The 26,265-nt window shown below is 46.1% G+C and overlaps 2 protein-coding genes across 2 annotated transcripts; one reads left to right on the top strand and one right to left on the bottom strand.

The window, feature by feature from the left end:
• Positions 1-244: 244 nt before the first annotated feature.
• ncdn (neurochondrin) lies at positions 245-4,166 on the bottom strand. The gene is made up of 7 exons (XM_079231534.1): positions 4,037-4,166; positions 2,582-3,611; positions 2,322-2,491; positions 1,939-2,168; positions 1,628-1,843; positions 1,371-1,513; positions 245-852 (listed from the first exon to the last, which is right to left on the bottom strand). Exons 1-7 carry the CDS (start codon positions 4,145-4,147, stop codon positions 434-436), a joined length of 2,319 nt encoding a protein of 772 aa, XP_079087660.1. The 5' UTR covers positions 4,148-4,166; the 3' UTR covers positions 245-433.
• Positions 4,167-9,796: 5,630 nt separating this feature from the next.
• Positions 9,797-23,046, top strand: kiaa0319l (KIAA0319-like; the record flags this gene model as incomplete). The annotated part of the gene is made up of 21 exons (XM_079232501.1): positions 9,797-9,890; positions 12,108-12,376; positions 12,964-13,186; positions 14,302-14,400; positions 14,877-14,974; positions 15,161-15,248; positions 16,323-16,415; positions 16,534-16,666; positions 16,931-17,036; positions 17,134-17,256; positions 17,370-17,493; positions 18,722-18,854; positions 19,075-19,223; positions 19,668-19,819; positions 19,970-20,108; positions 20,543-20,702; positions 20,820-20,962; positions 21,469-21,591; positions 21,739-21,829; positions 22,339-22,430; positions 22,629-23,046. 21 exons carry the CDS (start codon positions 9,797-9,799, stop codon positions 22,823-22,825), a joined length of 2,829 nt encoding a protein of 942 aa, XP_079088627.1. The 3' UTR covers positions 22,826-23,046.
• Positions 23,047-26,265: the final 3,219 nt, after the last annotated feature.

The following is a 26,265-nucleotide window of genomic DNA, read 5'->3' as shown; positions in this document are numbered from 1 at the left end:
GACGCACATCTAGACTGACACTCTGAAAGGACAATGACCGGCAATATTTTATATTTCTATATTTGTCCCACACAGCGATGAGGTAATCGGTCTCTTTGACTGCTTCTGTCGGCACATTTGTTCTAAAAGAAGTAAATCCTAAAAATAAATAGATTGTGGAAAAAAAAAATTATAATGTTCAAATCAACAAGAAAAAAAAAAAGACGCATGAAAACATGACCGAAGAGTCTGTGGTTTGGTTTTCTAACAAAATAGTTCTTTATTAACATTTCACACTTGACACGTAAGAGACTGTGCCAGGTCACACATTACTAATGTCACATTGATACAAGTAATAAACATAAGTTTGGTTTCAGTAACGGCCCTCCTTTATCGTTTCATGTTATAAGTACTCCATTCAAAAGGAGCACATTGTCTGTTACTCTCGACAGTTTCACTTCACTCCCACTGCCTTCTTCAGGTTCCTCATGCGCATCAGAGCTCCTTCATCAGTTCTCATCACGTCTCCGATCTCCTTCTTACAGACGGGGCACTGGTCGGCCATGGCGCACAGAGCCTCCTCCAGCACCTGCTGCGTGTGCTGGTCGGGCAGAGCGCTGCACTGGCTGAGCGCGGCGAGCGTGTGCCCGAGCCAGCCTTCCTCTCGGACCAGCGCGGCGACCCAGGGCTGAGCGCGCACGCAGCCTCCCAGAGCCTGCAGGCACAGCCGCCAGAGCTCCGCGGCCTCGTCCCAGCTCTCCTCCCAGCTGGGGCTCACCTTGACCGGGCCGGGGCTGGAGCCGGAGTCCAGGGCGCTGCGGAGGAACCGGAGAGCTGCGGAGAAGAGGCGCTTCTGGCCGGCTTCAACAGAGCCTGGAAAAAGAAAGAAAAGGGGTATGCGTTGTTGGTAGAGCCGTTTACAGTTCCTTTCTGCAGCTTGTGAATAGCAGCTTTTCTGTCCAACCTACAGCCGACATGATCTGCATCCTCATAGGTCTTTTTCAAAGCGGTTACGCACAAGGGGAACCAATAACATTAGTAAAGGCTGTAGTGGTTTGCCAGAGCCACAGCCCTGACCCCGTTTGTGAATGTTAGCTCACTGTCACAGGGCTTGCTGGGACATTTGAAGAGAACAGAGCCATTGTTTATTATTATTATTATTATTATCATTATTAGCAACATCCTGTGATTTTCCTACTGCGACACGCCAAAATGTCTGCTGCGAAAAAGGCATCATTTACAAGCACCGGGACTACAAACTATGTCGACAACACTGTCCGTTGCCCCACAATGCTTTGCACGAAATGAAAATCACTGGAGTTAATGACGAACACAAATGGAAAAACAAAAAGGGACAGCGTGTGAGAAATTAAAACAGACGACATTTTCACCTGAAGGAGCTGCTTTGAGTCTGCCGATCATGAGTCCTAATGTGCAGTAATTCGCTGTGAGGACCAGCAGGCGGGGCTTGTGCACCAACACAGGAAGTGCTTCACTCAGAAGGGCCTCCAGAGTTCGGAAACACGGGTCCTTCCTGGATAACAACAACAAAAAGTTTGTATGAGTGGCGATATCTCAGTATTGATATACATGAAACAACCGATAGCAGGCTTCAGGTGAGTGTTTCTCCCTCTTGTAAATCAGCTACCTGACTCTCTCTGGCTCCGTGACGGTGAAGTTGAGGAGCGCTGAGCAGGCCGTCTCCATGCTCGGATCCCTGATGGACGCCACCCCACTTTTCCCCTTGAGGGCGGTCCAGCTCCGCGACAGGAAGTCCACCAGCAGGGCCGGGGTGTCGAGGGTGAGCAGCACCTTCCTGGGACCTTCTTCTGCGGACAGGTGACACAGAGCCGGGAGGAAGTACCTGGGGGAGAAGGAGGTTAGGGAATAAAGATGCTGTCAGCCGACAGGAAGGAGTTCTGTATATTGATTCCCTCGGAAAGGCGGCGTCATCGTTACCTCAGCGCTTCTCTGCCCGTCCACGCCCCGCCCTCCGACACCTCAGCCATCCAGTCAGAGAGGCCCTGCTCTGGGCTCTCGCCCTGCAGGTGGCTCCGGGAGTAGTCGACCAGGAACGGCAGCAGCCCGGTCACCTCCTCCTTCAGACAGGAAGTCTCCTCGGCCAGCCATGAGCACAGGGAGCGGAACGTGGCGAAGATAAAAGGGTCATCGTAGCGACTCGGGTCCACCTACGAGAACAGGGAGAAAGGAGGAGACGATCCGTCAGGGGGTCTTTGCTCGTTATTGTCTGAAACATGCGAACGAATGAACAACATTGACTTATTATCAAGAAAGCTGCAGATTTATATACACCGACGGAAGCGTAAACGTCGGCCTCTCACCTGCTGCAGGTGGTACATTAAAGCGGAGAAGCTCTCCTCCAACACCCCGAAGATCTGCCTGCTCTGCTGCAAACTGATCGAAGGGATGGAGCTCTGAGGAGGTTCAGTGGTCGGGGAAACTCCCAGACAGCATGCCTGCTCTATGGCGGCCTCCATGATTCGGTAACAGCCTGGGAAGAAGAAGAAGAAGAAGAAGACCGGTTTGAATAACGAAATTGAATCTCAGCCACGCGGTTTCACAATGGACGCGGCGCACCTACCTGTGAGCGTGTGCTGCAGCTCTGGACTCAGTAAGTTACCAGGCGGCTCCTCCAAACCCATTCTGACCTCCACGCAGGCCCGGTTCACCAGCAAGCAGCAGAACTTCGGCGGCCCCACCGGCTCCCACCCGCACAAATCCAGCAGGCAGGCACCGAGGACCAGGATCGGCCCAATTTGTCGCGGCGTCAATTTCGCCTGCAACATGGGTCTCATCGCCCCCCACGCGCGGCCCACGGCTCCCTTCAGCTCTTCGCTCTCTACGGACACACCCACCGGGGGCAGAAAGTGCGCCAACTGGGCGCACATGTCCAGCTGCGTCTGGCCTGTGGCTTGGCAGAAGTCTTTGGAGAGCCTCACCAACAGAGTGAGGAGTTCCGCTGGGTTTTTACTCCACACTTTGTCCTTGGTTTTCCCCGAGAGGAGAAGACCCAGCAGGGCAAGCCCCCTCTCGCGGCTGAAAGTCTGGTTGTGTTCCACTGCCTGGCACAGGGCAGGAATGGCACCCCTGCTCAGCAGCTGGTCAGGGCCTCTGGATAAGGCACACACGGCTGTGAGAACCTGGTAGCAGTCGGAAGCCACGGCCTCATCCAGCTTGGAGCTTTCATGGGACGCTGACGGTCCGTTTGCTTCACTGCCGTCACCGGCCTTCTGCTCGCTTGTCTGGCCCTCTTCCGCGTCTGAACCCTTCTCCGACTGGACTTTACCACCTGGACTCGGCCCCACCCCTCCGCCTTGACTCTGGTCTTGGCTTTCCGGTTCCCGCCACGTCACAGGACCGTTCGCCAAAAGGCCTAGCAGGAGCGGGATGGTGGTGAGGAGCTGGGGATGGCAGGCCATGTCTGGGTCGGTGCTCAAGGCGGCCAACAGAGCTGTGCCCAGTGAGAGGAGTTCCTGTGGGGGCAAGCCGGAGTTGTCGTTCCCCTTGACCGCCGTCACCAAAAGCCGAGCCGGAAGGTTCAGGCCGACGGCCTCGAAGATGCGCCTCAAGGTGGGTTTGTCAAGCTGGCTTGCCGGGCACAAGCGAGTTATCTGAGGACAGAGACGGGGTGCACCTGTCAATGCTGAGGTCCTATACTTGGACTCTTTATTTACACATATATATATATATATATATATATATATATATATATATATATATATACACATATACATATATATATATATATATATATGTATATGTATATATATATAAATAAAATTAGTTACACATAGGTATTATATGCTATTAATTCTACCTGAACATGAAAGTTTTCATGTTCAGTTCATAGCTGCATTTAGGCAACAATTGAGCCGATTGAAGCTCCTTGTGTTTTTTTTTAATTTTCATGTGGATTCATAAATAATATGAATACATATATTTTTCGAGATGCCAATGCTTTTGTTTTAAAAGGCAAACAGTTAGCATTGATGAACACCATCAATGCCAAGGACCAGTGAAATAGTGAGACGCTCACCAGCAGGAGAGCAGCCAGTGTATGGCTGTCATTCTGAGCCTGCTTGAGCGCATGGAGACATTTCTCCAACACCTCCATCTGGGAATCAGTCAAGCCGCTTCCTGTATCCATCTCTGAGCCTCCTCCGCCTTCTCCTTCTTCCTGCTCCTCTTTTACAGGAGGCTGGGTGATCACGGCAAGTGCAACCTCGGCGCCGTCAGCCATTATGACCTTAGCAACTGCGTAACGAGGAGAGGAATAAAATAAGAAACAAGTAAGCAAAGTGAGAAAATCAAACTGAAAACCGGATCATTGGCGCCACACCGTTGAAGGCGACAACAGCAGCCTCATTAAATGATATTCGGTTGGTTTGCTGAGTCACTTTAAGTTGCGGTCGGCAACAATGCAACACCTGTACAGATCATTGTACACGTATATAAAATAACTTACTTTGTTGACAGCTCTATCCCGCGCGGCAACAGCTCGTGTGCACTTTCCGGAAGTGCAACGTCACTAGAGCCACGAGAGAGCCAATGAAAACGGCCCAAGAATATCAACGGACCAATCGCGAGAGGGATAGTTGAAAGGCTGACACGCCATTTTGGTCCGTGTTGAAACGTCGCAGAAGCGACGCGGCGTTACTTTTTTTTTGAGTCACGGAAGACGTTTCTGTTTTATTTCTGTTTCAGTTTTTTTTCCTCCAGATTAAACGTCCACAAACGTTACCAAAGCTCAGCAGGTTAACGGTTTACGTTGAGCCGAACGTGTTCGCCATCGACAACCGGTCGGCAGGTGGCGCAACCTGCCTTCAGTTTAAGACGCAGCAGCGCAGGGACAGCCTATACCGGAGCAGATGTCTGCGTAATATCACATGCCTTACCTAATTTAATTTACTACATAGTTATTTCCCAGAAATATCGCCGCCTTGAACTGCTGTGCTTCTGTCGGCAGCAAAACGCCGCAGCGGCTGTGCCACCAATTATTTTATTTTGAAAACCCTGCCACCGGAAATGGTACTTATCACTTATACTGGCTTGACAGCGGTTCCACAGGCACCTCAGCGGTACATGCGAGGGCTACGCTGACCTAATTAACTCTACAAGGGACGGAGACAACAACAACAACAACGACACAACGCAGCGAAGTGAATGTCACTTTGCGGTCACTGTAAGTCCTTGTACAGTTTTTTTATTTTTTTGTATTGTGTCGTGCCAATTGCTATTAAAACATCCGTGGTCTCGCACGGTGTTGTAGTGAAAGAGAGATGTCAGCAGCTGTTCGCCTCAAGGTGCCTCAAACAGGAGCGATGCCAGTATTTGCGCAGGTAGAAATACCTGACGGTGTTTTCTACCTCAACGGTTATGTTTGTAGTTGCACGTCGGTGTGACTTTGAGGGGAAACGAAACGAGGACCACACACACACGAAACCATCGTTGACTCGAAACGTCCCCGGCTTGTAATCGCGTGTGATCGTGCGGTGGACTACGTCGCTCCATCCGCCTTTTATTGAGTTATCGGACAGCCAGAGACATTTACATCTTCAGTTTAAAAAACGCAAAACCGACTGTTGTTTGCAGGCTGGTAAAATACATAATGCACGAGCCCCTCCATTTTGGATGAAATGTCTCCGAGATATGATCCCAGCAGTGGGTTTACTCGTGCGTGACAGACCTCCATCCATGCTGTCAGTCACTTTAATCAGTCCATCAATCCCTACTTATGGAGTAAAGCATTACTACTGCTTTCAATATGTCTGTTTCCTTTTGTGTTACATTGTGTTTTATTAATTTACTTACTTGATGAAGTAAAGAAGGAGTTATAGATCCCAAAAAATGCTTTAGACAAGAAAGCATTCAACACTCCTTTTGTCTTTTGTGAGGCTTTAACGAGCCAAGGTGTGGTAGTAACAGATGCTTCTGTGGTTTATAACGATCCCTGAATCCATTTGTTGTCAGTTCAGTTCAGTCTGTGTTGTCCTGAAATGATACATTTTCCTTGAAGACAGACTCATCCATCATAATGGAAAAAGTGAAGCATAACAAATAACCTTTTTAGAAATATATATTTTGCCAACAGTGTTTGCGCACACTGTTGTTGCTTTTCCTCAAGTCAAACTAAATACAATGGATCAGAAAACGTGAATACGATTAGTACAAGAGGAAACACTTTGTAAGAAGTTAAAGACCAATGACGTGTGTTTTGTATACAGTCTGAGGTTTTACTCAGTTGTGAGGTTGGTATGTGGCCTCATTATAGTCCTCGTATCTTTTATTTTAATATCTCTATCCACAGGGGTTCATTGCACCCATTTAAATATAGTGTTCTCGGATCAGAATACTTTTTCGCTGCAAGGATGTTTCTGTAGTGTTATTGTTATTAATATTACATACAGAATTAAAAACTTTATTTTCCTCCCCTGTAGCAACCAGAAGAAACTGTGAGTGGGACTTGGTGTCATTGCAGAGAAAGCTCCAGCAACCTGTCTGCCTAGAAACCAACACAGAGCTAACAAGCGTGCTATTGACTGCTGCGACCAAGAGGGAGGAAGAGGAGGAAGAAACAGCCAAATAGAGAGAGAGAGTGAGAGAGAACTTGTCCTCTCTGGACATAAGGAGGGTGTTTGGTCACAGAGATCATTGTTTTGCAAAAGCTTCTCGTGGGAAAAAGTAGCCTTTGAAACGTCTATAAAAGCTGATCTGTCATCAGCCCAGGTGACAAAGTGCACCTGAGCACTACTGTGCAGCACACACTCAGTCACCACCAGCCTGTGGGCATTTGCTACGCAGTTTTTAAAAAAAAATCAACAGTGTTGGAGATCAAGAAGGAAAAAAAACAATCCACCACTTTTTTTATTTTTTGTCTGGATTATTTTTTACCTGGAGCTTTATATTCTTCTTTTTTTCTGATTTGGTGGTTTACCTTGGAGAGAGAAAAAAAACAACCAAGCACTGGAGGACTTATGGCTGCTGGTGAATTTGGGATTTACTGAGCTGTTCATCACAGGACAGACGGGAGGCTGCTGGGGCTCGAGCGTCCATGTGCAGGAATGCAGATCCATGTACGGCGGCAGACCATACAGGTTTGTGACAGAAGTTCATGTTACGAGAGCGAGAGAGAGAGAAAGAGACCGTGAGAGCTGGTGATCCATGCCAGGTGTTGACAACATATCTAATATAGTTGTCACAGATGTGCGTGTTTTCACGTTAAACACAGTTTTCTGCCATCATAAAAAAAAAAAACAACTACGAAATGTCTCTTCATCAAAAGTATCTTCATCGGCATGCCTTAAAAAAAAAACTGACCAATAGAGAGTGAGCGTTTCAACCATATGGAAACATGGCGTCCAGCTATGATCTACAGACCGTCTGCTTAGCAGATGCTTGTGAGAGCGGCTCGATCCATCACATACCGCCCCGTAATGGTCTCCTGGTGGGACGTTGCGGTGGAAGAGGCTCGCTCACTTCTTGAACACAGTGTCCCGGGACTTGTACTGTTCACTCCTCCTCTTTTTTTTCTCCTTTTAGCCCATTCTGCTGGAATAACTTGCATGATAATTTGCGAGGGGGGGGGGGAAAGAAAGTGCAGTATTTAGGGTTTTTTTCACTCCAAAAAACGAGTTTCTTTACTGGAAAAGAACATTATGTTAACACGAGCACTGGACAATAATCTGCCGCTAGCTCCTTTTTCTTCTTTCTTTCTTTTTGGTGGCTCATTCGGCAAGGTAATTATCCTCCAGCATGAATTAATTATCATGACTAATTACTTTGGAATGAGGAACGTCCTCTTCACACTTCCTGCAGGAAGGGACATTAAGCATGAGGAAGTTACCACCGGGGTCTGGATGTCCTTTGACTGCGTCTTGAGCACAATTGAACCTACGTTGCGTTTTCCACACTGCTGTCAAATGGGATGAAGTAACTTTGTATGTGGCACATGCATCAGTGGGGGTTTAGGTTCAATCCGAGTACCCCACATGGGGCTATCCTTTTTATCTTTTCTTTTCTTACCTAGAGTGACTTGCAGCAAGTGCCTCAAAGAACTCACAAAATAGTGTGGAGGAACAGTGAGATACGCCTGCTGTGTGTAGAGTAACGGCTGTGATTGTTGCACAGGAAAGAGATAAGATGATTATATTTCCCCCCACGTGCAGCAATCTTCATGTTCACTTTTCTTCTGAACATACAGGCCGGGTAATGGGTCGTGAGGCTGCAAGACGAGATGCAAATGACAGATAAGAGTGCACAGCAATGATTTTTGTGCATAATGTGTTTGCAAACTGCCTGTGGCTGAGCGGGACTAGACAGCTGTTATTGAAGTATGTAAATGCTTTTATCTCATGCATTTGCACTTGTGTGTCGCTTGAATTTCTAGTCGGAAGGAGGGAGCGCACAGGGTAGTAAGTTGTGTTCTTCCTCCATGAGAGTGAACAGGACAATTGTTGCAGTTTGTTCAACTATTTGCGAAGCCGAGCGGGTTGAAGTATCGTTCCTACGAATTGATCTGCGGTCCAGTTGAAGCGGTTGAATTTGTGTGAAGTGGCATGAACTTTTGTGATCAAGTCGACGTGTTATTGGTTGTTGAAGTCCTTTGGGAAGAGCTGAACCAGTTGTCTGTATTCAAGGTAGAGAACCTTGAAAACCTGACTAATCAGAGGGGAGCTTTGATCACTTTTCTTTTTTTCTTATGACATTTTGTGTGAAATCACTAATTTATACGACAGAATCTTGTAAAATGCGTCACTGATCCACTTGCTAACTAAATTTCTCACTTCATCTTTGCTCCCTGCAGCGAGGCGTTTGAGCAGCTGAGCCTGTGAACTCAGCCATGTTTGAGTTCTCCCTCAGAGTGCCGGTGTTGACCCGTCTTCACCCGTCGCCTCACAGCACCTGGATGCCGACCTAACTCCTCGCTCCCCCCACCCCACTCTCTCTTCCCGCATCTCTTTTCTTCCAGCGCTTGGCCGGGAGACAGGTAAACACGGCGCGTTTTGGGCAAATATATTTTTTTTAAGAGATTTAGTTTGTTCCAGTTGTTTTTAGTTTTCTCTGTGAGCGGGGTGTGAGGCCGACCAGACTGTGCTGGTCGATGTGATGCTGTGAATAATGACCTGCACATCTTCATTTCTTCTTCTTCTCAGTATGACACTGAAGGAATTAATGCTCCTCAAATTCCAAATCGTTAACTTAATGGTGCTTTGATCAGCATTACAGTCTGGGTTCTTCTACAACTTGCAATTGTAAATGAGTAGTTCCATATTTTTGGAAATTCATTTATTTGCTGTCTTGCTGAGAGTTAGACAAGAAGATTGACTCCACTCCTTGTTCCTGCAGGGGAAATATATATGGCTACAGTTAGCTTAGCTTAGCATAAAGACTGGAAACCATGGGAAACGGCTCACCTGGTTCTGTCTCAAAGATAACACAAATGTAACACGTGTTACTTTTGTTTGTTCAGTCCGTACAAAAACAACGTGGTTTTACACGGGGGTTGTGCAGACTATGTTTTGGGCCAGGGCATGTGTTCTGTCACCTTTTGGACCGAGGCTGGCTGTTTACCTTTTTTTGTTTCCACTTTTTTATGCTACGCTAAACTGGTCCAGGCCTACTACTTAACGAGCAAGTGAATGTCTGACTATTCCATTTTAATGTTTGGTTATTCAGATAGTATATATATTTTGTTATACCTGTGGTCCGCTTGTGTTGAATGAACATCGGGAGAATAGTAAAGCACACTAACACGGTTCTATTTCCTGTTTTTCTAGGTCCTTGGTCCTTGTGTAAAATGTCCAATGCAACCCACAAGCTGCTCACCTGGAGCTTACCTCACCTCCTCCTCCTACTGCTGACCTACCTCTTGCTCCTGGGGTCTCCCACAGGTAAAGCAAACCCTCACCTTGTACACAACCTGGCTAAACCACAGCTGTTGATGAAGAACAGCAAAAAGACAACTGCACTGTAAATCACACGCCTTTGATTACTCAGGGCTGGACTCATCCTTCTTAGATTGAGTCTTGAGATGCTCGGGTGTTGTTTACTGATCCGAGGCGGAGTGATATGGGACAGCTGGCACGCCCAGTGTGCGTGCGTGCGTGCGTGTGTGCGTGCGTGCGTGCGTGCGTGCGTGTGTGTGTGTGTCTACTTTCTGATGCCACTCTGCTCAGTGGGTTACAATGTGAAGCAGGACAATAGGGGCTCTGTGAGTGGACATTGTGTGTGCGTTGGGGGGGATGACTAAATGGGCCTAAGGGTTCTTTCTCAAACAAACTATAGTGCTTTTGTGTGCGTGTTTGTTTTTTTGGAAGACCTTGCGTTACACTGATGACCCATAAAGTCAACCATTGTTGCCATGGTAGCAACAGTTAATGGGTGCAGCACTGTCTGAGACGGTCGGATGAGATGTGTTTTTCTTTTGAAACTGTTTGCGGCCTTGCCGTCAGAAGGGCAGCATTTCTCTACCGACTGACTAACCTTGCACTCTGCTGGATCGTGTCTTTAAAAGATCTAGAATATTGTTGCTACTCGCAATGCAGGTATTATACTTCATAATTCTTTTAGGTTTTCATGAATTCAAACCCTTTTTTCCACACCATGTTACTGTTGGCGTTTTTTCAGCATATAGCCATTCAATGTCTTTACGTTCTGAATTACCGCTGTATGTAGTTGTTAGTGGCAGAGTCCGCCGTCCCTGTGCAGGATTTACATTGCTGGTGAGACACAGGTCTGGCTTTCACTGGGAGGCAGTCAAAGGAAACACAAGGTTAGCGCCGACTGCTGTCCCCTGCCTGTTGTGTGCGGCATTAATTCAGACCACATGATGGGAAGGAAACCTATTACTGACCGTCTTTGATCATTGAGTCGCTCCTCCGCTGTAGTTTTGACGAAGCACTACTGAGGAGTCCATTGGGATAGTATCGATGATGGGAAAACCTTGTTCCTATGTGGGGATAACAATACATAAAGTAACTTTGTTTTCCTTTAATTGCAATGTGAAGCAAGGGTAGAAACACTAGTACTTGTGCTGCGTTTCTTGACAGCATATTGCAAAATGTAGCAGGAAATACTGATGTTGCTAATAAATGACAAGCGATCATGACCAGGATATGATTATAATCTTGTGCACGCAAGAGGACAAAGTCTTTGATCTGCTTCCGTGTGTCAACCATTCGGAACCGGCCGACAAAACAACTAAAACGAAACAGTGCGAAGTTCTTTGTCATTGCAACTGCAGTTTTCATAATGTGTGACTCTGCAGTTTTCATAATGTGTGACTCTGCAGTTTTCCCGGACTGTTATTCAATGCTCGTTTAGCTTCTGTTCGTTTCAGTAGCGGTGAAATATAACCCCCCTCCGTTTTTCCCCCTTGTTACTTTTACAGTCTGTGTGTTTATAGTCTGTGCTGTTTATTGTACCTCGGCTACACGGGGACTTTCTTGTGTTCTACAGTGGATACATTGACATGAGCTTTTTTGACACGGCAAAGGCTTGAATAAGAATCTATTTTGAAGCGCCCGGAGCACTGCTCATGGAGAGTAACACCAGCTCACCGCACTGCTGATACCAGCATGATATGGTCTGGCTCATGGGGGAGGGAGGGGGGAGTTTCGTGCGTACTGCGCACTGTGCTCTGGGTTTTAATCTGTATCTTGTTTTGTCAGGGAAAAGCCTCACTTCCCCTCTCCGCCGCTGACTTGGCTGACTCAATTTGCATGTCTGCTTTTCTGAGAAAGCGTCCAGTCAAAAGTCCGGTCTGTGAAAAGTCTCACTGTGAGTCACACCGTTAGCCCGCGACAATGCCAAGAGCAGCCAACAATGCCCTGATTGATATCTACAAGGGACATCTTGAAAAGGCCTGGGAAGCACTGCCCGGTGGCGGATCCTTTTGATCGACCCACACCATAAACAAAACTCTTTCCTCAACTCTTCCAGGAAACCAGTCTGTTATCCTCTCCTTCATCCCTATTTCAGGACCAACTTCCGTCCTTTTCTTTTCACTGTGACCGTGCTGCAAAAAGGTCTCCCGCAAGTGACTTTTACGTTTCCCCCCTCAGCCCAGTACACACGATTGTTTTCTCTTTTCCTCGGTCTCCATCCAGGTGTGTCCGCGAATCTCTGCCGGGTGACCGGCGGGGTGCTGGGGATCCACTGGAGCAGCGTCATCGGCCTGGGTTGGCACTCCCTGGCCAAAGGGAGAGGCGGGGCGACATGCTGGGAGTCCTGCTGCCTGAATCCGAGCTGCAACGGCGTGTGGAGCCTCGGCGGGCAATGTGTGCTCCTCCGCTGCACGCGGAATACAGGCTGCCCCATCACCATCCTGCCCCCGCCCCACCAGGAGTCCCTCGGCCTCCTTCAGCTGCTCTCCAGGGTATGGCGAGCCCTTGTGTTGGACGGTATCGCCAGAGATGTGTGTGTGTGTGTGTGTGTGTGTGTGTGTGTGTGTGTGTGTGTGTGTGTGTGTGTGTGTGTGTGTGTGTGTGTGTGTGTGTGTGTGTGTGTGTGTGTGTGTGTGTGTGTGTGTGTGTGTGTGTGTGTGTGTGTGTGTGTGTGTGTGTGGGTGAGATAGGTAATTTCCCGTTACTTGACTTTCAGAGTCCTGTCATCGCAGGAAGACGTAGAAGGGCTCCTCACGAACCGGATACAGGAAGCCACAAGCGACCCAGCATGGTAACTACACAGAATATTGCTCTTTTTTTTTTACTTTGTGTTAATCTTGCTTTCCTGAATTAGCTGCTGTTAATAAATTGCTTTCTGTGCCAGCACTCTATTCCAACCCTTTCATCCTTATACTGCCCACCCTCATTCTTGCAATCGCACTCATCAGATAGGAGAGTAGATGGTGGATTCAGGGAGAATACAAATACCTGGAAGTATGAAGAACTTGCCTCCTTGACGGTTCCCATAAATTCTGCCTTTCGGATCATTCAAACCTTCACTCTGCAACCGTTTCTGCAGGAAAAGCCCATAGCGGAAACGGCTCGCCCGACTCCGACGGCACTCGGCGCCATCGCACTGCTGCAAACGTCCCAAAAGAACCAGAGCCAGTTGGCCAACGGGAGTGCGGTTGTAGCTCCGGCTCCGTCACAGCAGAACTCGACGGCCACCGGGTCCAATAGCAGCGGCGCGAGCACGGCCACAACGGCTGCAACGGCCATCATCACGACGCCAACACAGGCCGGTAAGGGAGCCGTCTGTGTCGCCTATTTTCAGCTCGTTCTGTAATATGTCTTGTCTTCATTTATTAATTACGAGCTGCTAAATGATGTAGCGGCAGCACTGTGGGTTTTGCAGCCTTGTAGGGAGATTTTGCACGACTCTCGGGTCCTTTCTTTACTTAAATTGGTTAAATTCAGACCCTTGTCCTTGTTTTTATACTGTGCATTTTTCTGTCGCACACAACATTTGCAAAGGATCAGTTTACTGTTTTCGCTTTAGCGTATGTTCAATAACATTAAGATGTACCCACACATTTATTTACGGCAGACCGCTCGGATGTTATTTTTTCAGGTAAAAGCAACATGTGTGTGACGCCAAGTTGGTTTAGGCAACAGGAATGTGCTGAGACATGCCGGGCTTCTTCAAACTGGAATAACTGGAATGATCCGTTTCTCCTTCCTGAAGGACAGCTCAGCCATCGACCACAAACGGACAACAGCATTGCAGATGAAATATGTTTTGCCCTTTTTTAAAAATAAAAAAATTAGCAATGTTGTTTCGAGGGCAAACCAGATGAGCTGATCTGAATGGAAAGCGGAACAAAGGCCAGCTGCAGTCGTACAAACGGCGTTCACAGTTGGATTGAAAGGGAAAACTGATTTTTACACATTGCGATCAGTCTACTAGTCATGTGGCGAAGTACTCAGCCTGTGTGAACAGTCGTTACATCTCCTTTGGTTCTGGAGGGAGTTTTGTCAGGTCGGAGAAAATAACCCTGACGATGCAATAATCTGAATGTGGGTTGAATGACATGTGGTGGCTGCTGACAAGGATGGGAGGGTTTAGTGGATACAAAGCTTGCAGCTTGAGCCACGCTAGGGACTACAAGTCAGGGTATGTCGGCCTCTGCTGCGTCATCAATCTTTTTCGTTTGCGTTGTTTTTAGTTTTCGTGATGCATCGCGGTAAAAGTGAATAGGCCACATACGGACATCCCCCCTCACCCACCTGCACCTCCCCAAGTACATGCATCCGTGTTATCTGTTCCTCTCTGTTGAATACTCTGCCCTCCAAGCAGTTTGTGTCTGTCGCTTGTACGTTTGGCATCCATCCAATCCTGTTTCTTTCCCCACGACAGTGAGGGAGCTGGTGGTGTCGGCGGGGGAGAGCGTGGAGGTCACGTTGCCCCGCAACGAGGTCGAGCTCAACGCCTTCGTGGTCTCGACGCCCCCACCAGGTAAGAACATATTCGATAAACTATTGAAGTTTGGAAACTTGTTATTTCAGCAGTTTTCTCCAGAAATGTGATTTTCTTAATATGTAGCAGAATTGTACTACACATGGAGGTTGGTATAGATGATTCCAGAGTAATCCGAAATGAATTTGACTTTGGTGCATTATAATTGCAGACCGAGCGAGGTTTAGCATGTTGTTGTTCAGTAATGTAGCAATCAAGTACAACCTGCTTGACGGTTGTATTACTGAGCCACCATCAGTGCGTCACACTGAACACTCGCCAGACTATTCCAAATCCAGACTGGAAAAAGGAAGATTACACCGTTGCCACGTCATCATTTTGTTAATCCCTTGATCCCTTTGACACGCTCCGACGACCCCAAAAAAAATCTCTCATCTGGGAATGATCGAATAGATTGTAATTAAATGCACAAGCAGTTGTTTTATGTTTTATTTATCGTTGCTGCTTCTTTACAGGGACAAACTATGTATTTGACTGGCGTCTGATAACTCATCCCAAAGATTACAGTGGGGAGATGGAAGGGAAGCACAGCAAGATTCTGAAACTCAGCAAGGTACAGATCACAACTTTCACAATACATATTCATATTCATGTCCTGCTAAAAATATCATGCAGCTGCAGCTCTGTTGAGTGTTTAAACTGGAGGTTTCAGTTGTGTGTTGAGGACACGGATCGTCTCAAAAAGATCACTTCCTCTTCTTGTTTGCTTGACTCTCTCTCTCTCTCTCTCTCTCTCCAGCTGACTGTGGGCCTGTATGAGTTTGAGGTGATGGTGAAAGGGGAGGGGGCTCATGGAGAAGGTTACGTCAATGTCACAGTCAAGCCAGGTGAGGTCGAACATTTCGAATATCGTGCATTAATGTGATGATCTCTCGAGATCTAGGCCACTTCCACATGCGCTCCTGAACCCGATACACAGCCGATCACCGGTCATGTGTGTCTGTCCACATGGACTTTAACTATGCGGGCGCAGATCACTCTGCACAGTGTCGGCGCCATGCTACACCCAACCACTCCCGTGTGTGTTATCGGACCAATGAGCCGTCGAACGGCAGCCCCCCATGTGTGTCACGTTATTGGTTGCATGTGAGGCGCTTCGGGGCAGAAGTCCTGTCAGATGTGAGTCACTTCAAACATGAATGTGGACAGTCGAGCAGAATGATTTGGGATGTGGGGGAAAAAAAATTTGAATTTAGCTTTACGGCCCGTAATATGAATGTTGCCTTTAATTCAAATGAAGAAGATTAGTTTATAAAGGTCATGATTCTAAACACATTGGACTATTATAGTGGATAGGACCCTATCTATAAACACACTCTATCTATCATTTTGTCATGAATGTTTTCGTTTTTTCTTCAAATTTTTCGTTTTATTTACTTATTTTTTCCTTCTCTGAATCGAGGGTCGGAGGACAGAGTGTGTCCTATGCTGTACAGATTTGAAAGCCCTTTGAGGCAAATTTGTGATTAAAAAAATAATCACAATGCATCAGGCAAACATGGGAAATGATAAAAGAAAAAAACTTTTAAAAAGCTGTATAAAAAAAGGTGGAACTATTGAAATGTGACATGGTTCTTATCTTAACTAGTGCCTGCTTGCAGTTATCTGTACTGTGCTTCCTCTTGTGGAAATGATGAGATTGACACTAACGCTGTCTAATAGTCCACATGCTAATTCTAATGCGATGAGCAATAATATGCGTTGTGGCTCCTCTGCTGCAGCAGGTCGTCAGAAGGGCATGACTAATGTTTGATGGCAGTGTCTTCCCTAAGTGTCTGTCGGATGTAAACGATCGGGCATCAGTGCACCGGTCCGCCTCATTGTTGGTTAAATAAACTTTGACGCCGCTGCCGGCTGTCGCACGTCTCCCGTTAATTCCTTCCTTGTGTTCCACCTGCCAGAGCCGCGGGTAAACACGCCTCCTGTTGCCGTGGTTTCCCCAAAGTTCCTGGAGATCTCCCTGCCAACCAGCTCCACGGTCATCGACGGCAGCCGTGAGTGTCCCGCGCGGCGCACACAAATACGGCAACATGTTTAACGCCAGCTTACAGGTAGACTGTGTTCCAACATTTAATACACAAGCCTCCTCCTCTTGTTGTCTCCTCCTCACAGAGAGCAAAGATGACGACAAGGTAGTGGCGTGGCACTGGGAAGAGGTCAAAGGTCCCCTGAGGGAGGACAAAGTCTCCACCGACACCCCCGTCCTCACCCTCACCAACCTGGTGCACGGGAACTACACATTCATGTAGGTGACGGCCTTGACGTTGTTTAGACTTTGCGAGCTCCAAAGGTTCCTCACGTGTTTTTAGATTAACACGTCACAGACATCCCACACCTAAGAGTTTACAAAGATAAATAAGTCAATAATAATAAGAAATTGCTGTGAGGGTTTTTCGTAGCGGGCCTCTTTTCTCTCTACGTCTGTCATACGTATATCTTTTAAAGCAAAAGAACAGCCGGTTTAACGTGACTAAACCTTTACTTTAACCTGAGGAATGTCCTTTCTCAGTTTGACAGTGACGGACTCAGATGGAGCCACAAACTCGACCCAGGCCACCCTCTTGGTCAACAAAGCCAAGGACTACCGGCCTGTGGCAAATGCCGGCGCCAACCAGGTCAGACATTTTTATTTATTTTTTTTACCTGAAAAATGTAACCAAACCAGCACCCTCCCGGTAACCAACTGGAGCTCTTTCCTCTCACTTCATCCAGGTCATCCAGTTGCCACGCAACTCCATCACTCTGTACGGCAACCAAAGCACCGACGACCACGACTCCCTGTCCTACGAGTGGTCCCTCAGCCCTGAGAGCAAAGACAAGGTGGTGGAGATGCAGGTGAGATACTAGAGCAGTGCGCTTGTTCTTCGCTCCCCAAGGGTTTGTTTTTCCTGGCTAAAAGAATCGAGGCTAACTGCGTCATCTTTTCATGCTCTCCCTTTCTTTCTCAGGGCGTACGGAAGCCGATCTTGCAGCTGTCGGCCATGCAGGAGGGAGACTACACCTTCCAGCTGACGGTGACGGACTCCGCTGGACAGCAGGAGACCGCGCAGGTCACCGTCATCGTGCAGCCGGGTAAATGCCACCTCGGCACTTTAAAATAATGTGTGTTAGGAATTTGTTGTTATTCAGCCGCTGAGGGCATTAAGTACAGTTCCTTACAACCGTGCCTCTTTTCTTACTTAATTGGACAGTCATTAACTCATATTCTTTAAACCTATTTGCTCAGCTGTGTGCAGTTATCCACCACGCAAAGACAGACTAGAATTAAACTCCTTATCTCAGCATTCCTGCTCTTTTGTTTGCTCTCCGTCTCTTCCACAGGTTATATATTTATACAAATATCCACATCAAGTGTGAAGAGTATACTACGCAACAGTCCACAATGTAGCTTTATACGTGGCCTATAAAATGTGTGAAGCTGCTGCGAGAAAGTTCTGTTTGCTTTGGCTTTGGTCAACAGCATTTTGCCCTGGTGAATGGGAGGTGTGCTTCGACACGGGTCGACCTGATAAGCACCTGGTGTGAACGGTAGACTGCCAACACACACTTTTATGGCGCTCTTGTAAAGTTTGAACAGGAACTGTGAACTCCCATTCACCTGCGAGGTCAGGCGATGTCATTACCGTTTGAGTAATGATATGTGAACGAAGCACGTTGACCTTTTATGACCGTCTTTATATTATTAATGTCTTTTTGTTTGTTTTTAGATGTGGTTCGTTATTAATTGTTGTTTATTTACAAAGACGTATTAGAGCCAGGTATGAAGGTATTTGTCAAGGAACCGCATCGCTTCAATTTGCAAGGTTGAACCCCACAGTACCATGAGCCCCTAAATATATAAATTGTATTCATTTATTTATTTATCTTCATCAAAGTACACAAAAAGAGCATGAAAGAAAACTTGTATATGTATCTTTCAGGACCTCTATATGTCCAGGGGCAATTTGACCATTAGAACATCACACTAAGAGTTTTTCTCACAAATCTATGACTTTATAATATCAGAAAACATGTCAGGAATTTATCGCGTAAATTACTTATCTTTTTTTTTTGCCACTTTAATCTTGGAATATTAACCTCCTCTTTCGGCTCTGTAATTACTTAAGACATCCTCGTTAATATTGGACCATATTCAAATGATTTGCACTATTGTTGCTTTCTTAGCTTGCATTGGTCATGAGAGGAAGTGCTTCATCTGGTTTCCATTAAAGCCTTTAAGGACAACCAGACACTGCTGTATCCGCCACGTGTCATACGATGGAGGTATGTTTTTACTTTCATCTCTTGCTCCATCCTCCAGAAAACAATAAGCCACCTGTAGCGGACGCAGGACCGGAGAAAGAGCTGACGCTGCCTGTCGATCGAACCATGCTGGACGGCAACAAGAGCAGCGACGACCAGAAGATCGCCGCCTACCACTGGGAACAAACCAAGTGAGTCGGACACACTTTGCAATTTGCGTTGCCTGCAGGCTCCGAGCTGACGCAATAACTGAGACCGAGTCCTTCCAATGCGCTATACGTATTAAAATGTACAAAAGAGACGGATTTCAAAACCGACTCGGCTGCAGTGTCATCAAGGTCGAGCCGTCCTTCTGAATTCTCTTCCTCACGCTTCCTTTTTTCCATTTCGGTCCGCCTGTCCCTCCGGTAGGGGTCCTGACGGTGTGAAGATTGAGAATGCAGACGGCGCCGTTGCCACGGTGACGGGTCTCGAGGTCGGCTCGTACGAGTTCACCCTGACTGTAACGGATGAGAGGAAGCTGCAGAGCAAAGATGCCGTGACGGTTATCGTCAGAGAAGGTCAGGGGATTTAAATATACAGTTCAGACTGGTGACAATTATACATGTTGTTGTGAATATGATATAATTAAGGAAGCATTTTAAGTAGATACGTAGATTGTGTTTTAAAGTAGAAGTCATTGCTTTGTCTTCAAACTTCTTATTGGTTTGGTTTGCTCTTTGAGCTCAAGGCTAGTCTCCCAGATATAAATTCATAATACAAATACTGTACGCACGCACACTGATCCTACATACACATGATTACAAACACCTACACACACAATCAGTGTGTTCATTCTCACACACAGTTACACACGCACAGATGTAGTCATCTATTCTAATGCAAACTCACTGATAATAATATGAAGTATGTTAACGGGCACAATGAGAACAGTCTGTTGTATTATCCATGTCCTAATCCCATTAGTGTGTCTCAATTCTTGCGTGATGTTTTCCCCCTGCCAGAACTGGACCAGCCGCCGGTGGCTCATGTTGCGTCGGGTTCACCCATCGCTCTGCCTGTCAGAACCGGCACTCTAGATGGATCTCACTCCACTGACGACAAAGGTGGAGTCAGCTACCTGTGGACCAGAGATGATAGCAGTCCTGCTGCGGGGGTGAGACTGGCCTCTGACCGAATATTACAAATGAGTATATAAAACGAGAAAGAAAAAGAAAAAAATCCACCTTCGAAGACCTATACAACACATTCAAACACTTAAACCACAGAAACATTGTCACACTTCTTTGTCTCTTTGTTCCAATAGGAAGTACTGAACAACTCTGACCACCAGGCGGTGCTGTTTCTGGGAAACCTGGTGGCTGGCAAGTACAGCTTCACCCTGACTGTTACCGACAGCAAGGGACAGACCAGCACTGACAGCGGCACAGTGGAGGTCAAACCAGGTGAAGAGGGGAAAAAATAAAATAAAAGATAACTGTTGTTCTATTACTCTTTCTATATTTGTGTGTTTGCTCTGTCCACTGCTGCATACTGACCATTTTCAAAGTGGTAAATTACAGCATTTCATCACGTCCCTCTTAGGAGGATTTGGAGTTTATTTTTGCACCAACTCCATGCATGCACATGTTTTCCACACAGCGACTCAGCAACCGACATGAGAAGGTTGAGCAGGTCAGTGTGCGGCATACGGTGCACAGACGCAAACGCAGCCAGAAACTAATCCGTCACTTGGTGCTCTGGCCTCTCGCCCAGATTGCAGAATGTCTGACGGGTCCTGCATTCAGTCTCATGTGTTCCTCCTTGTTCCTATTTCTCTCTCTCCTGTGCTCTAATCTTCCATCACCTCTTTTTCTCTCTCTCTCTCTCTGTTTATCAGACATATGGGAGCGTGACCTGGTGGAGTTGGTGCTGGAGGTCTCCGTGTCCCAGGTGTCCCACCGGCAGCGCGACATGCTGCTGCGCCAGGTGGGGGTGTTGCTGGGCGTGCTCGACAGCGACATCACCGTGCGAGAAATCAGTGCGTTTAATGAGCACAGGTGAGTAACCTAACTAACCTGGTAATGAAACGCATGAGCATATAAAACGCTGGAACGCTCGATTAGTGGACGTCCTTATGTAAGTAAGAAAGCAGGTTTTCCTTCCTCTCTCCTCAGTACTCGTCTGGTCTTCCTGGTGTCGGGCGGTCCGGGCCGCCCTCCTCTGTCCGGCCGCAGCGTTGCACTTAGCCTACGCAACAAACTGCGCAAACAGAAGAACGACTTTCTAATCTACAAGGCCAGACGAGTGGATACAGTCAGTGAGTACAACAAAGGAAAAGGAGTATTGAGAATGTACGTTGTCCGCAGAATGAAGTGATACTATTGGTGGACATGAATACAAAATTGCATCATACAGTATATTAGTTAAAAAGCAGTTTAACACCGGCTTTGCAGTTAGAATCAGATATTTGTCATTTCAGGTTGTGTTTTTGCACTTTGAGCCAGACAGGCAGGTCATAGGAACAGAGCTGCTTTGACCTCTTGACCTTTGTTACCTAAGCTAATGGTCAGACAATGACTCAAAGGTCACATCTCTAAGGTGTTTGAGCTGTCGCCGCAAGTTGCTTCTCTTCCCGCCCGACTCTTTCTCCTGCGTCTGTCGTGAAACTTGTTCACTGTATTCTTATTCAATGCACCCGTTTATGTTCCATGATCAGTGTGTTGTACGCTAGGCGGTTCTCTCGGTTTGCTTTCTGTGAGATAATCTGCCACTCTTGGGATATTAAAGCTATCCTTCCTCTTCCTGTATGCTCCTCTTCCTCAGTCTGCCAGCTGAACTGCTCGAGTCACGGCGAGTGTGACTCGTTCACGCGGCGCTGTGTCTGCCAGCCTTTCTGGATGGAGAACTTTATCAGAGCTCAGCTTGGAGATGCAGAGAGCAACTGCGGTGAGATGAGAACAATCTTAATTGAATATTTTTCGCTAAATGCATTACATTAAGAAATAATCAAATTTTCCAAAACACTGCGATTGAGCTCGTAAAGCTTTAATCTCCTCATATAACAACACATAATCACAAATATTTTGTTTTCAGAGTGGAGCGTCCTCTACGTGACTATCGCATCCTTCATGATTGTGGTTGCTATAGCGACATTTGTCTGGGGGATGGTGTGTTGCTGCAACAGGTGAGCTAAATGTCCGAGGATGCTTACAGTCGATGCATCGTTTTCGTTCTCTCGGGGCTGTATTTGACCCACTTCTTATAACTACTGATTGGTACAAAAAAGCGCCATGATGATAGTGAACAACGTAAGAGCACAATAAGTTGCATGTTGTCACTACACAAATTATGCACAACGCAAGAAATAACTTCCTTCCTGGCAACGTACAGGAAATTTTCTCAGACAGAGAGGTTAAAACCTAGAAAGACCTTTTAAACATTGTGTTCGCACGACTAGAAAGACCATGTGAAATGTATGGAATAAGTTAAATAGTTATTTATGGGTCGTAGCTTGTAGGTCTTGACTTCTGCCTACTCCTTTTCGAACATATACTCTTTATTAATTTAGAATTTACTGTTATTTTTATTGGTTATTCTTGATTTGTTTTCTTATTTGTTACATGTTAAAACTATATCTCTCTAATCTAATGATTTCTGTTGGGCTTTTTCTTCTTTTTTTTTATTCCCTGAAAGGCGTAAGAGCAAAGTGCGCAGGAGCAAAAGCAGATATAAAATGCTAGAAGCTGATGAGCAAGACAGTCTGGAGCTACAACCACAGAGAGCTGGTAACACACACACACACACACACACACACACACACACACACACACACACACACACACACACACACACACACACACACACACACATACACATAAATCTGACTAAATATAATATTCTGCTTTGACACAGCAGCATTAACTTGAAACTCTTCCGTGTCCCCCTTCTTCCTCTCCTCCTCCTCCTCCTCCTCCTCCTGCCAGCCCGCCTGAAGCCGGTGCCCGCTCCCACCTCCTCCGCCCTCATGCACTCTGACTCTGACCTGGACAGCGATGACGGGCAGGGCGGGGTCCCGTGGACGGAGCAGGAGCGCGGCCATCTCCTGCGGCCCCAGAACGGCTTCCTGAGGAACGGCCAGGGCCCGGTGAGGGGGAAGAAGCAAAGAGAGGAGCTGCTATAGCAAGAGAGGAGGGGGCGGGAGCTCGCTGCTCGCCTCGTACCCCTCGTCCAGCCGTCCCTTCCTCGCTCTTCCCGTTTCCTTTTTTGTTGTTCTTCAACGCAGAAACCTCACACTCGTCGTCCACGAAGACTACGGGTGTGAGGTTTCTGGTGTGTGCTCCCTGGATTAAGGAAGGGGAGCGAGAGGAGCAACATGTCGTCCTGCTGTCACAGAAAACAAACAAAAACACCACTGTACTGACGTTTCCCTGCTCCCACACTGAGCCACTAAGGAAGGGAAAAACAAGCTACCATTTCGCTGAGAACTCGGGGTGAGCAGTGTCGTTTTTAATGGCGTGAAAATATAACATAGACCCCTATTATTTAACACTAAGACGTATAGAATGTATTGTCACCCCTCTAACTGATGGCTCACGAAGTAACCCGTGTGATACCTGACTTGAAGAAGAAAAACTGCTTGGATGACACTAAAACCAGCCACTTGACACGCTCACACCTTGCCTCTTGTAGACACGCATGTACGCACACAAAGAGGTCCTAATTACACTGGTCCAGGTCAACTTGAAGCTACCAAACTGCCACGTAGAAGCCAATGGGTAACTGCACTAATTGTTTTAGTCAGTGGCCAACATGGCGACTCGTCAGAAGGAAAAAACACAACCAAAACAAGAGCCAATGATGGCGACGGACCCTCCTACAAGTATGAAGAAGAAGAAGGGAAAAAGGTATGTGCATGAAGAGTGACAGATTGCAGTTCTGCTCCAACTTGCTACTGGAACGATCGCTTGCATGTCTGTATGGCGGGTGAATGTGTCAAAAGATGCTTCTTCAGAGCAGTTTCTATGCTTTTATTTATGTTGTTAACACACAGGATTGTTAACAATGCTGTCAGCAGGGGCAGAAGATTCTTTAAGAAAACAAAAAACAACGTGCTTTTATTCTGAAGGTTTCTCTGTGGATGAGGTCGCTGGGACAAACACTGGAATACACAGAAGAACGAGATGTTCACAACACGACAAATGGAACTCACTCACCTCAATCTTCATTAATGTAACGACTGCTTGAACCACGAAGACCACTTTTTTTTATTTTTTGTATGTCTTTTTTTTGTTTTTTAAACAACTTTCAGGCTGTGAATTAGATGTCGATGCACTTTGATTTCATGTCCGTCAGCTTTGGTCTTATTTTCTCTCTTGTTGGGAGATCTGTGATGGTTAAAGTTGGAAAGGCTCAGCCATTTGAAAAGAACATACCCAATTTGAATGCATTCAAAATGTATAAAATATTTAATTTCCTTGACTTTAAAGATGAAAGGAAAGGCTATACTTGAACTGCATTCACGCTTTGCTCAAGTCCAGAGGCACCTTTCAGTAATTGAAACGTACCTGTCGGCTTAAAGGAAAAGCTCAGCGTGTAAAAAGGGGAAAAAAGGGGGGGAATTTAACTTTTTAATCCTGTGAGGTAATTTCGCAACCAATTATGAACCGTTTGGCTCCAAAATAGGATGATCCCATTTGTCCTGTTTTTAAATTTGGGGATTACAAAAACACCACAAGGAAATATGCATGAAAAATGTGACATTAAAACGAGCATCGCTAAACTTTAATTAGTGTGCGTCCAAAATTACCGTTTAAAAAAAAAACAAACGCTGACTTCCCACAAATAAACTAAAAGCAGCGGGTTAATCTGAGGGAGGCTGGAGGAGCAGAAGTGTGTCCGTGGTGACGGGTGTTTCTGCACCGAGTGAACACTTTAACCAAACAACTCTTCCATTCAAGTCCACATGTTGAGTCACTTTATCTTTGGTTGTTCTGCTGAATGCTGTCGATTCACTTTAACTCTACTAACTGGATTTTTAGCAATCTGTTTGATTTATTAGCAAAAACTGTCTTTTGTACTGTTGAGTCGTCTCATGCTGATGTCTGTTCTGCTGCACTAGTTTGGGTGCAGGCCGGGGCGGAGATATTCAACAACATCAACAACAACATCTCAGTCAGAGTTGCTGAATTATATCCGGCCGCTTTTTCGCCAATTTGTGTGAGGCGAACCAAAACCCATTAAATAACGTTGTATTCTCCTAATGTCTTTGCTCGTCATAGGAAATGACTTGGAGTAATTGCCAAGTCTTAACGGATTTGAAAGGATTCAGCACATCTTCTGTTCCACATACTGCTTTAGCCAAGTCCCTTTGAGGATTCATAGAAGTAGGAGAATTGACCTCGACTCTGACAGTCCACTGTGAAGTTAGGCAGAGAGAAATGGGGAGCAACTGTTGAGTGAAGGGGAGTTTAATTTAAGATGTTTAAATAAGCTTGTAGTGAAGGATTACCCCTCCCTTCCTCCTGTCTCTGTGACCCAGACCTGATGCAACTGGATTATCTGTAAATTCAAATAAAATGTTTCAGTTTGCGCTTGAGTTTTTGGGCAGAACAAAAGGTCTCTTCCCCCACCTCATTTATTCTTATTCGTCATTCCTATCCACTGCCAGCATGTGATGTGACAGAAAGATTTTCCTTTGAGTCTCATGTTATGCGACTTTTTTAGTCGTGTAACGTTTGTTTTAAGTTACAGTAAAAGCCTGAAATGTGATAACGTATGTCGCTGAGATAATCATCTCAAAGCTCATTTTTATCCTCTATTGATGTGAATGATGACTCGTCACCGGCCTTGAGCGCCGCTACACCTCAATGCAGCTTCAACGTTTCCTTCATCCGTCTTGCCCTGTGAGGGCCCTGCAGCGTACCGACTAATAACCTGCGAGCTGAGGCCTCCCATTGACCCTGATATATATGTATGTAAGCCACCATCACATTCACACCTCCTTTTTACTTTGTTTTCTCAGAGATTGTTATAGAAGCCCGTAAACCTGGATGGTTTTCTATTAACACAACTTGCGAGCTGATGGCCTTCATAACAATTGATGTTGGAAGAATGCGGCTTCAGTCACGTAATGTGTAACAACACTGCTAGTTGATTATTTTAACGACAGAAGAAATAAAACAATATTCAATCATTTTGATAAAGGATTTATCGTACAAGTCGTTTTTTAAAAATGTGCAGATTTGCAGCTCTTCTCTGTTCTCTGTTGTGATTTTCAGTTTTGGATGCGAAAAGAATTATTATGAAGATGTCAACTTGGGCTATGGGGAATTGTGATAGGCCCCATTATCTGACATTTTTACAAAATAAATAACTTGATTGATAGACTTAATTGACAGTTTACTTGATTTTTATAATAGTATTAATTTAGTGCAGAATAAATACATTTTTGGCACGAAATGCGCCAATAATTGCACTTGCTTGAAGGTCTGCGCCGTTAAATGCATATGTTCTGTGTGTGTTTTTTAACATTACGTTCATGTACAAACAAAAAAACAGATGCAGTGACTGAAACTACTTAGGACCTTAGACATAAACATCCTCACACCAGGGGCCAGGACC

Source organism: Taurulus bubalis, assembly GCF_910589615.1.
Source record: "Taurulus bubalis genome assembly, chromosome: 16".
NCBI lineage: Eukaryota > Metazoa > Chordata > Actinopteri > Perciformes > Cottidae > Taurulus > Taurulus bubalis.
The sequence above is the reverse complement of the archived record's forward strand: the minus strand, read 5'-3'. Positions and strand labels throughout refer to the sequence as shown.